Source organism: Synchiropus splendidus, chromosome 19, assembly GCF_027744825.2.
Source record: "Synchiropus splendidus isolate RoL2022-P1 chromosome 19, RoL_Sspl_1.0, whole genome shotgun sequence".
Classification (NCBI taxonomy): domain Eukaryota; kingdom Metazoa; phylum Chordata; class Actinopteri; order Syngnathiformes; family Callionymidae; genus Synchiropus; species Synchiropus splendidus.
In genome coordinates, this window is record NC_071352.1 from 13,549,301 (window position 1) to 13,568,601 (window position 19,301).

Consider the following 19,301-nt stretch of genomic DNA (forward strand, 5'->3'; position numbering starts at 1 on the left):
ATGTTGATAAGAGTGGTGAAACGTGATGGAAGCAAGAAAGAAGGATAATGGGAAAGGAGCTGATGGGGAGAGGAGAAGAATGGCGTAGCTGACGGGTGAAGGATCAGCGCTACTCTTTGCAGAGATGGCCATGTTGCGTGAGTTGTGAGGTGGACAGAGGCAGAGGTGACACACACCATTGCCAGAGTTGTTGCTGGGAGAACAGTTCTTCTGCTTGGTGGTCTGACGAGACTCTTTCATCCAGGGGAAGATCTGCTTGGTCAGAGTCGGGTTCGGTGGCAGTGACGAAGAGGAAGAGGACGATGACGTGGATGAGGAGGAATTGGACGATTTGTTGGTGCCTGATTTGGGAAGCGAGGGGGCGCCTGCAGTGCCTCCTGGCTGCTGACCTCCTGTATTACCATTGCTGGGGTTGGGCGGCAGTGGTGGGGACACTGGGTGGTGCTCAGCTGCCAGGTTGGGCCGCATGCAGCTGCCATTCAGCTCCTTGGCTTTGGAAAGCTGCTGCTGCTGATGGCTGCCGCCACTACCCAGTGTCTGCAAAGAGCAGGCAGAGCGCTGGTACGAGTCCGCATCGAGATGGGTGGTCGATTGGAACACCGACTGGTGATGGGATACAGGGACTGGGGCGTCATAGCCCCCGAAACCATTTGCAGCTGCAGTTGCTGTTGCCCCCTGAACCTGGTAGGATGAGTAGCCGCTGAAGATCGTCGAGGAGTTGTCGTAATATGTTGTCTTCTGCATGTCTGAGAGAGACGGCCGGGGTCCTTGTTGTGAACCACGGCCGGAAGACCATTTGGTACCGGGGGTCACGTGATGGTATCTCTCCAACGGTCCCCTGCAATATGACCTGAAAGGTTAGGAGAGACAGAGGCAAGAAATGAGAGAGATAAATCCATCTTCCACCAATGAAAGGCACCATGACATGAATAGAAAACAGTGCTTTTCTTTCCTCACCCCTTTTACCCTCCCCCTCTCCTTCCAGCCCTGCACAGCCTGCAGATGCTACTGCACACACACACACACACACACACACACACTCACAAACACACACTCACAGACAGACAGACACACACCCCATTCAATCACGGACATGCTTCTTTCATATATATATATATATATATATATATATATATATATATATATATATATATATATATATATATATATATATATATATATATATATATAGTGACTTTTCCACATGTGGACGTGACATTGTTTGAGTATGAACAGACGACGTCACTTTCATGGAACGTCGGCGACACAATTATTACGTAAACAGCAAAAAATATAGAAAATAAAACTCCGTCATACCTAAAATACTTTAAACGAGATCTCACACTGAAACGTCGATGGAGTAAAATTCGAAATGAGACGGCATTTATTTGAGGATGCAATTGTTTCCGATAGATAGATAAACGTTGTGTTAAATTTCATGATTTGTTTTTACAGACTAGTGGGTTTCGCAAAATATAATATGAATATTATTATAATGTTATATAATGCTTGAAATAAAAAGATGTTGAAGCTTTCTGACGGTGATCCATCAGGGTCAGTCTTGGCCCCTTCAGGGACCAGACAGAAGAAGCAGGCGGCAGGCTCTCTATCTGTCACCCACCGGCGGGGTGGGCCTATGCCCACCACGTCAACCGTCAGCGAGCACCTGGCACCCGCCCATCCTCCAGAGATTCCATGTCCAAGACGAGTTGTAGCTTGAAATACAAGTCGGTGTCGTAATTTTGGTATCGGTGGTACAGTCGAAATAATAGAGTAAACAACTTTAAAGTATCGAAAAAGAAAACATAAAAAAGTAATACATTAAAACTGGTTCTAAAATTAAAATAATTATTATTTTTGTCTCAACAACCGAATGGTTTCTAGTTTAGTTTAAACTATAATGGTAAATAACGTATTTTGTTCGTTGTTTTGTACAGATTTATTATCACAAGCGCGCGCGCACACACACACACACACTCACACACACACACACACACACATATATATATTTATATAAGCGCTACATAAAGAAATGTTTCAAACATGAGATTTATTTTTTTAAGTGGTATTAATCCAGAGAAGTATTTACTTTTTCATACTGTTGAGTTTTTTTCGCCGTACATGTGTAGACCGTTATCTCGTGTTTCTGTTGGAAGTGGCTGGAATAGTCCAGACCCACTCCACCTCTCAGCACGTCACACATGTCAGCCATTTATCTTTCTGGAAGACAAGCAGGAATCCTAATTATTTGCTCTGAGGAATAGTCCCGCGCAGAGAAGGCGAGCCAGGGAGCGCAAGAGTAGGAGGAATATGTTATTAAATCATATCACTGTTAGGCCATTAAACGGGACATGTAATGTCTGTGCCCCTGGCTTGTAGGTCCACAGCTTAATACAATCAGCAACTGTACTAGACGCCTCCGTGAATAATCCACTTATCCTGACAGAGAAACAGCCACCCAAACAACAACACGAAAGGGGTTGGGGAGGGGGGTGCTATAGTGCCTGCTTTATCCTGGGCTATAAAATTACAAATGGCGCCGCCGATGAATAACACAGTGCATTTTCTTGGACAGTCTACGTGCCCCTTCTCACAATAACGGACCGGACCGACGTGCAATGATGAAGCCCACCGACAAACCACGGACCTGGCTTCAGTCTGCGGCGCTCCATAACCAGAAGAAAAAAAACTGGAGATGGGATCAAAGAATTATTTGGATATTTGTAGATGTCTAAAAGGATACAGTTGATGGGGAAATTATCGACAGGTTTAGTAAATAAGGAATCGACGGTGAGGGTGAGATGTAGGAGCGCAGAGAGGGAAATAAAAAACAGAACCGCGGACAGAGATGGAATGCCCTGTAAGGGGGCTCTCTCAAGCAATGTGAACTCTTCCTGAACCGAGGTTGAAGTCATACGGGCCATAAATCACTGCCTCTCACGCTGCCTCCAACACGCTGGCTACCCCTTCCAGCACCGCTCTGACTGGCCGGCCTTACCGTTCTCAGTCCCGGTGGTCCCGGTCCAGTCCAGCGGGGACCCAGCCCCGACGCATCACAGAGCACAGTCCCTTCACGGCGACTAACGATTATCAGAAGTCCTTCAAAAAAATCCGCTCCGGTACTCAGAGGCTCCGTGGCTCCTACGCTGAGCTGTGCGGACCCGCACCGCGAAGCAGCCCGGCGAGCCCGCAGCAGCGGACGGGGCTCGAGACCGGCGCGGTGCTCTGTGTGTCATCAACGGGCTGGGGGCTCCTGGGCTCGGACAGACGGTAAAGGCTAGCCTGACGTACCAGACGAGCGATCGCACCGGGAGCCTGGCTGCTGCTCGCCCCCCCCGCCCCTCCACACCTCCGCCCCAGCAGCTCTGCCTGCACCGCTGCTGCTGACAACAATGGCCTCAGATTTCGCTCCGGTCAGCCTCTGTCCTTCTCCCAGCAGCCAGTCAATCCGTCAAATAGACTCCGACATCCAGATTCGGTTCTACACCTCAACCCATTGCGAGTGCTCCTCTTCGTTTCATCTTTCAACGTCCCCTGCAGGAGCGCGCTGGTCCTCGTCCTCCGCTGGTGAATCCCGCCTCGCCTCGAGCTTCAGCTGCTTTGCTCACTCACGGAGCAGGAGGTGAAGAAGGTGGAAGTCGGCCACTCGCGCCCATCATGTGGCACCGACAGGCCGCTCAGGAGGAAATAACGGGGCTTGACTTTTGACGCACTGATGCCCCCATCAAACCCTTCAGCGTCATTCACCAATGATGCAAATTTCACACAGTAGTGACTGTGAGTCAGGGGGAGTTGCAGCTGCCCACATACACACGAATACAGCAGTTATTCTTTAACTTTCTCCCCACAGAAACTCTTGTTGACTCCACTCACACATCTCCCCATCACAGATCAGACTTTTCAAATCCATCCAACCCAACAGGAGAGTGAGTCCAAGTCGTTGACTGAACCACAAATTTGAAATGATCAAGGTTTCTCAGAAAATAGTTTAAAAATGTAAAAAAAAATCCTCCTAATTTATGGCTTTATATTATGCATATGTTTTAACACTTTAGTTGATTTAGAAGCAGTTGATTCAAAAAGGAAAGCATGAGCTTTGTTTGGACCCTATGCAGAAGTTGACTACAACAAATAATGGATAATGTATATCACTGAGAAGCATCCATGAACGTTTAGAGGCTTCAGATTTTGGCTGTTGAAAATTTGAATTTAGGGTTCTGAGAAGTAACACACAAATGTCCGACTCATAGGGACAGAATACACAATTGTGTACATATATTATCTCAAGTACATTCATGATGTCTACTAAATTAATCTGTACTGCTTGTGTGCACATATTGTTTACCCACAGTGTGCTTCTTCGTGTGACTTTTTTCTTATGGAAGAACATTTGAGATACCTTTCAACATGATCATAAATAACAATACATGTACGACACATTTTATCTAATCGGTAGACTACATTAGATGACCTTTATTTTGGTAAAAGCCATAAACAATACTACTGAAGCATTGACGCATGGCGGTAGGCAACATCTTCATGTTTACATTATGTAAATTAAGAACAAAATTTTAAATAGCCATACTTTTTGAATGCCTCATTTATAAATGCAATGCAAATCAAGAAGTCTTTGGAGGAGTTGAATACTATCTTTCAGCTATTTGGATATTCCAATGTGGTCCAACAATGACAATCCTGCATCTCTGCCCAGCCTTTTCGAACCCCCACCAACACAAATATCAGCACCTTTTGTGCTCCAATGGGACAAAATACTAATGGTGATGAAATATGAAGTAAATTGAAATGTTTCCACAACCATATGTAGGAGCCCCACAACAATATGAAGATCTAGAAACTAGTTTTTTTGGGGGGAAAACAGTAATTCTGTCTTGACTTATGAGTGGAGTTCAATGCTCTACAGATGAATTCCTTTACTGCTTCATCCAATAGTATCAAACTTTCCAACTGATGAATCATGTTCTAAAAAAAAAAGCAGAAATCTCATCTGTTGCTTGGCGAGCCCATGGAAATAGAGGCGCTACTAGAGCAATGGCCTACACCAGATATGTTACTACCATGACAAGGAGAGGTTTGGCCTGCTGTAGGAGAAAGCGCTTGATTAGAACTACAACAAACTGACAAAATGAAGGTGAACTCCTGTCAGACCAAACCAACCTTTGTCATTGGGGTTATCTCAAGATGCATGTGCCTCATCCTTAGATACAAATTCTATTCTTATTCTGCTATATATATATATATTCACTGGTGAATCTAGACTGAATCCGGCAGATAAAAAAAAAATCCGCCTTTTGAACTTTTGTTCGGTGGTGGGTGGCAGTTCTTCTTGTTCTACTGGATTCAATTTTCTGTGTTCCATGAAAAACAAGATTAGCTATGGAAACAATCTTAAATAAATTGAGGGCGAGTGGATTTCAGGAACGCAAATCAGGTCAAGTTGTCTGGTTCGAAAACAAAGCAGTTTCAATAGTCAGAAGCCCAGACATGTTTTCTTGAAGAACTTCCTGAGACGCAGAGTCCATAACGGCGCGCAAACTCAGCGTGCGCTGTATTGTGGAGGTTTCAACACCTTCTCTCCACTCCGCTGCAACACGCTACGACCGCACACTCCGCCCCCTCTATTCCTTATTATTCAGGACACTATCGGCGTCGTTTATCGCAAAATAAGATTTATGACTTCTATCGCTCTCGGCAGCGCTCGAGTGTGTGTGCACACGCGCCCGTGTGTGTGCGTGCAAACAGCAAGTTTAAAAGCAGATAGCAGCAGCTCCGTGACTGCGCAGATCAGGGGATGGGTTGGCGGTGGGCGGATGTGGGAGCTGAAATGTGTGCTTTCGAACCTACAGGACTGAAGAATGCTCTCACTGCGGAGGACGAAAGAAGAAGAAGATGAGGCAAAAAAAACCTCCTAATAAGCTATTTTGGTGTCACAGAAAGTGGGAGAAGAGGGCAGCTGCAGAGAAAGGAGGAGGGGTTTTCTGTATTTTCCTCAGACGCGCACAGGCTTGGAGCTTCGGATTGTGTCACGGATATTGAGTTTCACAACTCAGTGACTTCCACACATCCTCTTCACATTTTCCCTCTGGACTCGGAGGCCACTGAGGACGCCACCAAAGAATTTGCCTCTCTCCCAGGATTTACAAATATTCCTCATCCTCTTCCACTACCTCCGTCGCTTCATTAAAATCATACGCGATGCGCAATTGCTCCTCCACCTGGAGCCACTCTCCATGATCTCCAACTGTTTTAATGTGATTCTGATTCTGACATGACGGAATGCTGGATTTTTCTACTGCGGCTGGACTCCGCGGGCCATTTATAGTCTGCCCTTCAAATGATAATAACACGTGTTCTTACATTACACCAAGCCACTACGCCAGGGCGCAAGCAAGCGATAATCGAAGCACAACCGCTCCCGCAGAACTTCTGCCGACGGCACTAATTTGTAAAGAGAAAAAAAAAACCCACCAAAAACACTAGTAGACATATTTAGAAGAACGTTTGTAGCACTATTAGCTCAGAATAATATTATTCCAAGTACGACAGCAGAATTATACAGTCCTCGCTTTCACTATTCTTGAAAACACACAAAAGTCTGCTTTTCAGTTATCTGCTTTCCAGATATATATTCACGTTTAGTAAATGATATAAATCGGGAGTTCTCAAGTTCAAAAAACACAGTTCAATAAATACAACTATTTATATATTGAATCCTAAATTATTATCTGATGTTTTGTTCAATGAACAAAAATGAGCATAGCAAACAGATCTAACGAAAACCTCTCATGTCAATATTATAGACGCCGCAATATCGCAAATATTAAAACGATAACTCACCAACTGATGTCCTATTCCTCGAATTTTGGATGGAAAACTTGGAATTCCGGTAATCTATAAACTAAGGCCGGCCGAGGGTGAGAGAAAAAAAAAGAGCAAGAAAAACAAAATCGGTAAACAGGGACGACAAGTGCTGTATAACATCTAAGAATCCGCTGCTGCTTTTGACCGTCCATAGAGGCTTTTATTTAAGCTGCCGCTATTTATCTTCACTTTTTAAATTGATATATGTATGCATTTTTATTAAATATAAATTAAATGGATGATATGGTTTGGGAAGATCGATACGTTCAGCGACGCTATAAAAGATGGAATTATGTAGGAAACTGATTAAGTAAAAACAAAAATAGTAAAGTAATCTGTATCGCACAATAATGAAATCATTTAAATGACTGCGTTTGAAAACGATTGAGCGGTGTAATAAACTGAGTAAAAAAAATGTGAAACGCCGTGAAAGACAATAATAATAATAATAGTAATAATTATAATAGTAATAATAATAATCATCAAAAAGGCAAAACTGCTTCATGTGAAAACACGTGGGGAACAAACTGAGGTGGAGGCAGTTTGTCCTCGTCTGCGGGTCGCACGGAGAAAGCTCGGCACCCGGCTCGCCCGAAGCCTCCATCTCCATCCATCAGCTGCTGCAGCACATCAGCAGTCAGATGTGTAATAAGGTGGTGGTAGCTGCAGCGGCTTCCCTGCTCTTGTTATTAAAGTGCGGGGATAAAAAGCGGCAGCTCCTGACAGCAAACGCATAAATCAACAGCGCGGACGGGTCGACCTCCCGGTACCAGCAGCACCAGCAAAGCATCTCCTCATCGACGCACTAACTCACAGCTCAGCCTGCCGTCCGTCCTCATGGTAACACCCGGGTCGCCTGCTCGGTCCCTCGGAGCAGAGTGTAACTCCTAAGTTGCAGATAAGGCGGAAGAGGGGCTGACTAGCTTAGCCAGCTGACTGCTGGTCCAGACAAAGGAGGCCAGCCTCCACAGACTCACAGCAGCTGACCATCCAATTTTTGCAGCATTGAGCTCAGTTTGACCAAAAGTTAACGCTTGGGGGAGTTTATTCAGATCAGACTCCCCACTGCGAAATGATGCCGCCCCAATCTCATCATCTCACCTCTTATCACACCTGGAAGCCGTGAGTTTTAAGTCCAAAAGTGGATTGAGGTGGTGGGATGATGTCACACAACTCCAAATGCATCATCACTATTGAAGAAATAATATGCAATGATGGAGGAAAAAGTGGACAGAGAGCACCGTCTTCTCCCTGTTGTTATCAACTAGTAGAGTCTCAAAACGAATCATAAAGTAAATAAAAAGCATTGGTATTTTCATTCCCCATCCCCCTCAAAAGATCTCTTCTTTCCGGAAATGACATCACTAGGCAGCGTTATATCGAGCTTTCATCCCATTAACATTCCTTCCAGGCCTGGTTTAAGTTTCATGTGCTCACAAATATCTGCCATAACATCTCACTGCAACCACCTCCACCTCACCAACGTTCTTCAAGACTCTACTGAGTCACACAAAAAAGACAACTGCTCTCCATCTCTCCTGATGTATTATCAGAGATGACAAGATGTTTCACGTCATCTAAACTTTTCATGTTTCAACTGCTAACATCATTGTACTCAAAATGTGTATTATGCTGCTAATTCAAACAGCAAGACTATTAAATATTCAGAATAAACCAGATTAGAAATAACTTTAACATCGCGATCAATCCTGCCAGTGTGGACAAGCTCTAACAAAAGTATCCGATATGAAATAGCTCTCGAAAGAATCTCCTGCAATGGTAGACTAATGCTTCAAGAGATAAATGACAAAATTTCACAGCTTATGGTTGCCACTGCAGTCATTGTTTGCAGTGTTGAATAACAAAACACGATGCTGCAAATGGCACTGAAGTGCCTGGCGAGTGAGTTCTCTATTGGATGACCGCTGCCTTCGCTATCCAAGTGATACCCAGAATCTGCATTTATCTTTGGTCGTGGATTTAGATTTTAGATTTTCAATACTCAGCCTCTCATCAGTCCACATCCAGACTGTTCCACCGAATTTTCGTCGGGCCCATTTGAACTTCAACTAAAGTGTAATGGCGGCATGTGAATGGCAACACCAGCAACATCTCCGACACACACACACCAGATGGGATTCGAGGACGAGCTCAACACTCTTCAACTAGCACCTCCTCCTTCATGTTGACACAAACGTTTCACCACATGATTTCACAAAAGTCCTCCAACATCCTGCCAGTGCGAACAAGTGACCAGTTCGGAGAGTAGGGTTTCTGAGTTGACTTCACTTTGACCTGCATTTCTTGGTAGTCACATCCGCTAATGTTGGGCAGGTTTGTTAAGCACAACTGACAGATGAAGATAATGTTGCCGCACTTTTTGGCCACTGAACGATTAGTCGCTGGGAGTGGGAGAGGTGTGCGCCCAGACAGTGACGCAGCGACACACCGTGAGCTAAAACTTTCCATTGTTTGTTATTTGTCTCCATGCAGCGTAGTTATGGCTGAGAAAGTGTCTGCGTTCAGAACTACTTTATTTTGTTGTTCAAGCTTAGACTTCTTCTGAAAGAACTTTTCTTTCTCAAGATAGCTGACGAAAACAGAATTATTTTGGGGATCATTAATAAAGACACATCACACTGCTGTATTTCAATTCGAATATTAAACTTCACGTTCATACGTTTTTAGTCCACAACTGGAGAGCTATGTATGGTGCTGTGCCATGTGCTCTTATCTCTGGACAAAGCCGAATGTTGTGTGTGGCTGCAGGCAGGGTCATGCATCTGCTGAAGTGTCACTAGCAGTCCTGCAGCAGAATCTCATGCCATCAGCACCTTCCATTGAGCTCAAGTTAATCTTTATCAGAGATGCTAATCTTTAACCTCTGACTGAAAAGAAGCCAGATAAAGGGAGAAGAAGAGTCGGGGTGGGGCTGCATGTGTGTCACACTGCCCTTTTTCCTCACCACCACGGAAAATGCCAAACTCACAGTTTGAAAAGGATAGAAAAATGCGTTATAGTCAGAGGTGTGATTTCTTTCTGACACAAATACAGCAAGGATTCTATTAAACTTCTGACACATTGTGGTGTTGATCCTGAAGCCTCGGAATTATTCGCTGTGTGTTTTGGTTGTGCACATGGTGAACGATTTGTCCCACTGAGAGATACTAGCGTTCATGCTCATTTCTGAACAGTATGAATCCTGCCAATTCTAGAGCAGAGAAGAGAGAAAGACACTGAAAAAGATCATACAGCAGCTGATCTACTCTTACTTATTGACACTCGGGGTTTGTAGGCTAAATTTTCATGGCTGTTTCATATTATATGTGTAGTCCTAGTGAATCATATGCAATGCATTGTTCAACCAAACTTCCTATCTGCTCACACTTCTTTCACTTCACCCACGTTCTTTCACGTTCTTGCTGTTGTGCTCGTAGTTTGACAGTGATATATGAAAAAAAAAAAAATTCTTCAGCCTCTCCTGAACTGGAAGTGAATGCATCAGGTAAACAGCTGCAGATAAGCTTGGGTTGAGGTTTTGTTGATTTGGTTCTGATTCTGATTATCAAAACCAAAAGCCACTGATGGGAACAGTTTTACACCACAGTAACTGATTCTGTTTTCTATTTTCTTGTCACATCCACTTCACTCATCTGTACATTTTTCTAACTACATATAACAGTAGGAGTTTGTTTCCCACATCAAACATACAACAACTCCTCCATCACAACTTGATCTCAGGGATCAAAAAGGAGCAGAGAGTATAAAAAGTCTTGTATTTGGATGTAACATTCTTAAGTAAAGAGATGTTTATTTATCTCTTAGCCAAAAAACACTTGTTTAACTCACTATGCCATGTTCTCAAAACAATAACGTGGATTATATCTTGGATTGCCCCACATTGATCATTTATCTTTAAACAAATGTGATTATTTACAACAAAGTAAGAACATTTCATGCTCCTCTGATAACGTGGTAATGCATCAGTGAAAAATGAACGGCTGTCTAAGATGGGAACCAACTAGTACTCTCTTATTTTTGCTGGTGCCAATTTGATGTTCGTATAGAATATAATTTTTAAGACTTTTCATTTAAAATAATCTCCACTTTATGTTTAAGCCCAGACAGAATGTTTGTGCCATCCTTCGCCACACCTTTGCTTGATCATGAGGCGTTTCTATTTTTATTTTCTCCTTAAACTTTGCCTTCTATATTCCCAATAAACGCCGTTAAAAGTCAGAACTATCACACTGCACCGTGCTTCTCAGTCATTTTAAACGCCGTGATAATTTTCAGAACTTGAGAGAGATACGTATTTGGATTCAACGTGAAGAATGACATACTACTACCATGCAGAGGGGGTGTTGCTATGGTAACGCAGCCCTCCAGAACAAAAAATATGAATGAGCTAACACTGACTTTTCACAATAACAGTGTAACCTTACGACTGGCGGTTGAGCAAAGAAATCAAGGTAGCTGTTTGGGGGTGCGTGGCTAAGAAGGACAGGGACATCGAAGACGAGTGGGGGTCCTGAGTAAGCGATCTTTTCACACCGTCATAAATCACACGCGGGGTCTTCCTTCGTCTAACCGTCAGACGCACGCACGCTCGTTTGCACGCACACACACTCGCACACACGGAGAGATAAAGTTTTGCTGCACCAGCGCCGGGAGTCGGCGGCCACACGGCGCTACAATAAACGTCCGAGAACAAACGCGACGCTCAGGCGATCCCATTCGCGCTGGAACCGAAACTTGCTGGCGGATCTTACCTGCGCTTAAATCCCGCTCCTGGCTTTGCTCTCCGATCACTGGATCAGATGTCGTGGACTCACAAGTTTGGGGGTGCTGCGTCCAGCCAGTGCCAGCCTCAGACGGGAAGGAACCTCTTTTCGATTCTATCCCTGCCTGAGAGGATGCTACTCTTGGCTACGCGTGTCTCTGGAAGAGTCATTAATGAAACGACTCCATCAATCTCAACGATCTGCGCTTGTCTGGGGCTTCTAGTCTGATGGGCACTACTTGTTTCTGGGGCTCAAGGCTTCTTTCCCCTTAAATTCCCCCGCCCATCCTCTATGCTGCGTTTTGCCCGGAACCACACCAGGAGCAGAGTAGGGAGTCGCCGAGACCGTGGCCTTTTCCCTTTGCTCTGATCCGCATTTGGCGGCCGGACCAGAAACTCGATTATTGTCTTCAAAGTGATTCCTTCGGCTCTTTTGTTTAAGAACTGTCGCTGGGTGAAGATTTTTGGTGCGGTTCTTCGCGGACACCTTTTCTTACCACCCCCCCTTTAACCTCTCTGGGTGCCCGGCCCGACAGCCTCGCCTTCTGGTTCCGGCGTGCAGCTTGGATTGACACCGTGAACTGTTTCTGAACCGAGGCGGACTGACAGCTCGCGTCAGAGTGGAGGCTGTTGTAAGAGTGGGGGGGTCAAATCTGGTTCTCGTTCCTGTCCAATAGGGGGTCTGGCTGAAGGTTAACAAGGTTCAGTGTGACCTGAATGTCTGTCGTAGCGGTGCCGGTCCAGATGTAGGTTATTACATGGCGTCAAACTGGGACCGATCAGAGCAAAGGAAGAGACGTTCCACCGCGAGGGAACATGACGTGGAGCACATGGAACTGCACTTCAACAAACTTCAGCAAGAGAGTCAAACCAACGTTAGAAGTCGAGCTCTGCGCCAGCTCAGAGAACATTGACATTTCATTGCTTGTGGTCAGATAATAGAGATGATATTCGTCAGAAATTAGATATTTATAACAACTGGAGTAGTGCCCCACCACCTCTCTTCCTCTACCCCTTTGTGTGTCACGGTGTTATCTTCCCACGCGTATAGACGCGTTCCACCCGCGCGCACACACCCACACAGCCAGATAAAGAAGGAAGAAGAAACAACACAGAAGTTCAATTACACCGCGGAGAAAACACTCCGCTTTACTTTGATAAAAAAAAAAGGGGGATAATGAAGTCTAAGGGAGGAGAAGGCCATCTTCCTCTGCACGTCGGAACATTTCCGGTACTTCTTATCGCTCCCGAGCACGCTTGCTCCAAAGTCGCATGGCCGCGTCGTGGATCACCTCGTTTTTCACGCCGTGTAAAATACCGGCCCGAGCACATGCGTTATAAATGAACGGAGATTATTATTGATTGATTTACGAACGATAATCAGATGAGAATCGGAGCGCGGAAAAGCCGCAGCACGGTTTTATATATATATATATATATATATATATATATATATATATATATATATATATATATATATATATATATATATATATATATATATATATATATATATATATATATATATATATATATATGCGCGTGTGTGTCAAATTGAAAAATAAAAACCCAACACAGTTACTAGTGTTATACCACATTGCATAATACTATTATTACACCGAATTTATATGAAAGCTCCGCAGCAGTCTACTAGCTACAGTAAATTATGAGTGCAGCTTCCTAAAACCGTGGTGTGAACATGTTTAGCCAACATTATTTCCTCTGCACTTAAATCTTGGGCTCGTTAACGTCCAGCTGCTGCAGATTTATGAGGCCGCGGTGATTTATGTCCGGACGGCTGCAGCACGGAGCCCTGCTCCACGGCGCTTCGGCCGGGATCGCGCTTCCATTCAGCAAGAAGGGAGATGATTTCGCATTGTTTAAAATAATATATATCTGTTTCTCTGAAAATAATGGACACAACTATAATATTTATTTATTTATTTGCCTGACACAATAATGCCAGAATAAGCTTTTGGTATTTTGGCAATACCAGTGTGGAGTAAATGAATGGAGGAAAATTGTTTTTTGTTTTGTCGCTACTGGACACGGAGACAAAGCCAATATGTGTGTGAAGAAGGTTGTTGTGTTTAAGCGCGGCCGTAAGTCGACCTTGTCTTCGACTATTCATTCATAAAAAAGAGAAGTTGGTGATGGGACTACGGCGTTCTGATGACGTCTAACACTATTACAACCTAGTGGTATGAAGCAGAGAATTTTGCCTTGTCTCAAAACATGCAACGATTGTAATGAACAGGACAACACACAGGCTACTGCCGCACTCCAGGAGAAGGAATGGCGATTCTCTGGAGACAACAAGAGCTATGAAAAGATATCCACGCTCGAATAAAAACCCGCGATCGCTCAGTCGCAGTGCCCCAGTGCCAATGGTCACAAAAGAGAACGTTCGTCTAAGACAAAGCCAAGTCAAATATTAACGCCGTTCACATCTGGATCCTCCACACAAAGAGACGCAAGATCAGAAGCAGAGTTGTAATCGATGCCAGACATGGACTCGAATCACCGCTCAAGTATTTGGACTAGTTCAGCGGAATGAATGTGCAGCTATGGCCAACACTGATAAAATAATGTATTCAAGCTATTCACTGCCTCCCAGTAGCTGAAAAAATAAAAACAACATGCTGTGTGAATGCATGAAAAACGCACGAAACGAGTGGCAACGCAAGGAATCGCTCTCATTTTTGACCGACCAGGAAAGCACTGCTTTCTCTGGCTGGTCTGGTGAGACAGGAAGCTGATTTAATTTGGTTACATGCCGGAGAAGGAGGAACCCGCCCGGAAATGTATTACTGCAAAATGATATCAGTCCATCCGTCCGTCCGTCCGTCCGTCCGTCCATCCAGATCATCATGTAGTATGGCGATAACAGTGCACTGATATAAATTTGAAGTCCATGCAAATACGTTTTCTAACCTTTGTTAACGCCCCTGTCAGCTGGAGGCTGATTTTTTTTTTTTAATTTCAGATAATGAGAATCAGCGCGATTGATCGCAATACAATAAAAGTTAGAGCGTATTTCCTGTTTGGCTCACATCAGCGAACACCATGTTCAGCTCAGCAGCGACACCATGATGCCTGCTGACCTCTGTGGCGGGAGAAATGGAGTGACTCGATCAGACGCGGATGAAGCTGTGATGGTGCTGCGAGGCTCGGATGAGACGCCGACAATAGTAGATAGTAGTAGATAGCAATAGATAGTAATAGGTAGTAATAGATGGTAACTGAGACAACACAGTGGCTCATCTAAAACGGGGGTAGGTGAATTCACGTTCGACCAGGTTGCTGCCCTGAGTAGTGGCTAATTTACCCCCAGTCCTCCAGTTCCCGGGACTCCCTCGGGCTAGATAGATGAGTCTTTCCTCCTCCGTGAGCGTCAGAGGCGGGTCTCGATTTAAACAAATCTCCTCTTAATTGGTCACCGCAGTAATTCAAGACCGGAGCATCGGTGTCATACAGAGGTGTGAGTGAGTGTGTGCGCGCGCAACAGACGGACATTTAGCCAAATACCCCGACTTTCCTTGCTCTTGGTGAGTCGCCGCCTCATTCGGCGTCAATTCTCGCCGCAGAAGGATTTATGGCGGTCAGCAGCACGAGCAGCAGCCCTCCCTCACAAGCCGGCGCTGGCACGGCGCTGCTGACACAGATCACGATAAATCAAGCGGCCGAGGAGGGAGCGAGGGGGAGAGACAGGCAGGAGGTGATGGGAGAAAGATGGAGAAGAATATCCAAGTGCTTCTTAAAATATCAACAGCCATCGGCTCACGTTGCTCGCTCACTCCCTCCCCGCTATAAACAATGGCTGCCGCTGCTGATGATGGCGGTGATGATGATGATGGGTGAGGGGTGTAAACAACACGACAGCAAACATGCAGGATGAGGAAACACGGAGAAATATGGCTAGTCGGGGGCATATTTACCACGGCGTTCAAATATGATTCAGGGTGAGGGATGCCGGCGTTTTGGCGGAGAAGATGAGGAGGAAGAGTTTTCTACTAAGTCTCCTTCCTCCGTCTCAAAATACTCACGCTGTCCACGCGCAAGATGCACACCCGTCCAAATTTGTTTTATTGCAGCCTCCTTCCCTCTTTTTCTCTTCCCCCTCTCCCTTTCTGTCGGTGTCTTCTCTCCTCTTGCTCTCCCCTTCGCTCTCTCACTCCTCTCTCTCTCTCTCTCCAATGGTGAAGGGGGGATTTTTCCCTCTCTCTCCTTTTAAGTTGAAGCACCGGTGCAGCCACGGCGTGATATTCCTGACGAATCCCAATTTATTCCGCAACCACCGCATTCATTATTTCGCCAGTCACGTGACTTGAAGGTGTATATGTGGCTGTGTTAGGGGTGCAGCTGGTGGAGTGGTGGGGTGCATCAAGCAGGCCTGTGTTTTCGAATAAAATAAGATTTGCTAAATATGGCTGTTCCTCTCTTTCGTCGAATTCGTATATTATATATATTATTTGCTTTGCGGATGCTTTCACAACAATCAGTGGAGAATAAGCATGTATTTAGAATTATCAATGGACATTCACGCCTCTTCAGTCAACACACCACGTTGCAAAATAGCGTGGATATGTGTTTGAACGAAGAAAATATGTAAACACAACCGTACAATTAATTTCCGATCAAAAAAAAAAAAAAAAACAGAAATGGTGAGACGAAACGTAGAGAAAGAAGGACACAATACAGAGTACACAACAGCAGGACGGACTTCTCAGAGAACGCTTTCCAAGCGATGGAAGACCTTTTGTCGTTGACCTGAAATTATTTATTTTCCAACCAACGTATTAGTATTTCATTCATGCATTCTTATGTGCTATATCTATCTATATCTATATCCACAATATAACCCACAAAATGCTTTGATCAGAATATAATTAAAACGTATTTTCTTTTTTTAATTTAACACACTTTGTATTCGTTTATTTTATACTACTACTATTACTACTGCCACTGCCACATACATAAATACAGCTTTAGCTAGCCACCGCTTAGTGCTGTTCAGAATTGCGGGGGAGTCCTGTGAGTTCCAGCGGTCGTTGGACAAGTGCTAAATAATAATAAAAATAATAGTACTAATGCCAATAAAAATAACAATTATTATTATTATTATTATTATTATTATTAAAGCATTGCGATTAATCAAATTAACGACCAAAAAATGCAAATGTTGTTTACATAAATCATTGGATGTCCTTTTATATAATCTGCATTTTCAACAATATATCCACACAGAAAGAATATTGCCGCGAAGAAGTGAATTCATATTATTATTATTAATATCACAATTAGGTTACAATATTTGTATCCTACTTGTAATAATATGAGATTTGCTCGGTTCTGATCAATTTATAAGGCCACAAATGAAAAGTAAATCTCGGCTGCACCGCTAAAATGAGCAGTTACACTAACAGGTACAGTCGCCGTCGCTTGCTTTAACTCGTAAGGAAACGTGTTTAGATTCAGAGTTGGCGTAAGGTATATGAAGTGGTGGCAGTTTGGGCGCTTTCTGGTCCGTGATGGATGAAGACACGAAGCCTCTTTCTCCGTCTAATTATTAACTCGGCATTTAATAGCGAGAAGAAGCACCGCCTGTGTTTACGACGATCTCATCCTCTGTATGTCTTACATATTTACAAATACATCTGCAGCTGTCGATGTCATCTATTATATGGGTAGAAGAGGCAACATAGTTTCGCTCATCGTTCACCTCTTTCAGTCGGAAAGATGGCAACAACGGAACTGATAAAAAAATGACACAGTCCCCCCAATAGAATTAATAATCGAAAAAGATAAATAATCAATAATATATATATTGACGAGAACAAGAACAATAAACAGCGGCGCGATGATCAGAAGCTGTTCATTCATAATAACGCAGATCCATATCTGCATTTCCGTTGTCGACTGCAGCACCGCGCCACGGTTCCACATATATATATATATATATATATATATATATATATATATATATATATATATATATATATATATATATATATATATATATATATATATATATATATATATATATATATATATATATCACGCATACATGGAAGCGCATGTGGAAGCACAAAAACGGCCAGAACATTTAACAGCCACTGACAGTGCACACACGACGCGCACAGTGACGGGCCTGCGCGTAAGTGCCACTACATGTTTACAGCAGTCGCGTGAGAGGAACGTGACTTGGTGAGCGCCAAGTCATATTTTTTTTTTGATGGCGGTAGAACTGGGCCTGGAATAGGAGAACCGTCCCTTGCAGTGGAACAAGTACTCAGTTGGTATTTAAACAGAAGCTGAGCAGCAGGAGTTGAAATTTAACAAGCATGTTTTTAATGAAGCTGCAGGAGCTCGCTGCTGAAATTGGATTCACTGGAGGATTCTGGCGAGGACAAGCTGCTGCAGCACCGTGGTGTGAAACTCTCCCCGCTATTGTATCTATTCAGAGTATGGAATTGCATTAACTCTCACCCAGCGGATAAGTGGTGTGGTGCTGGGATGGAAACTTTGGACTAGAAACTTGACAACTTTGAGCAGAACAGTGAACCAATATTGATAAGGACAGAGCAGCAGGACCTCCCATGGTCCTTCACTCTATTCACTATATTCAAGGGATAAGAACCTGTTCCTTTGGGAAGTAGGTCACTGGAGGCAGAAGAAGGAATGATGTCGAAACAAATCATAATGGCCAGAATTTCTGAGAGATTCTGAACAAATCAATTCACACATGCAAACGCCATTTGAAGCCACTGCTTCAGGAAGCGTGAGCTTCATCATGCGAAACCTTTGTGCATTCGACTGAACCTGTGCAATATCACCTCCCCCATCTAACTGTCGCCCGGACATCAGGACTCACACCCTGACAAAAAAAAACCCTTTTCATTGCAAGTGTCTTGTTTGAGCTCTATCGATATCTTAAAGCATTTGTTTTTAAACAAACCATTTGCCTGTGCTGTCTCTGCTGCATCCATTCATAGTGTGATGCTTTTCTAACTGATGGATTAAACATAAATATGTTGGCATGACTGTGGCTCTGGTTGACACTTGATTTAAACGATTCTAGGCGTCCCGAACATTTGGGGACACCACAGGCAGCCTGGAGAGATCAGAGAGATGCACTTCTTGACTCAATTTTCAGAAGCCTTTGTGGCATATCTCAAATGTAGGTGCCATTGTGTGCACATATGTGACCAGTGTTTTGAATTAGAAGCACACAAAGCGGCAGTTTCACACACAAGTGAAATTGAACTACAGAGGTTGAACGTGATTCCGTTTAAAGCCCCTCACCTGGATCAAAATAATATTCTAAACCCCTGACAATTCCTCTGAAAAGAAGTTTGAAATATCTGAAATGTTGCTCCAAAAACTGCTTTTGAGTCCTCACCACCGACAGTCACAACTAATTCCACACACTTTGCATTTGGCACTTTAACTAATGCAAACCTTTGCATGCTCTCAAGCCAGATCTCTCCGCATGTTTTTAGCTTGCTGGGTTTTGTTACTCTGAGAGTGCAGTTTTCATCTTTGTGCATTCATACTTTGAAGTAAAACCTGCAAATGCCACTTGAGGATGCAGGATTGGATGGTTGGCCCCACAACAACTGCCGGCCCAAAGACACAC

At 44.0% G+C, this 19,301-nt stretch overlaps 1 protein-coding gene across 5 annotated transcripts in view; it reads right to left on the reverse strand.

Annotated features, from left to right (window-relative positions):
* The window catches only part of hoxb3a (homeobox B3a), a 33,864-nt gene that overhangs the window by 4,640 nt on the left and 9,923 nt on the right, over positions 1 to 19,301 (reverse strand). Inside the window, exons 1-3 of one of the 5 annotated variants that reach the window (XM_053852403.1) lie at positions 7,694 to 7,739; positions 6,856 to 6,916; positions 177 to 850 (exon numbers count right to left, since the gene is read on the reverse strand). In XM_053852403.1, coding sequence (XP_053708378.1) covers positions 177 to 744 — 568 coding nt within the window. In that variant the 5' untranslated portion in view covers positions 745 to 850; positions 6,856 to 6,916; positions 7,694 to 7,739. The other 4 variants (XM_053852402.1, XM_053852400.1, XM_053852398.1 and 1 more) reach the window with 4 other exon arrangements.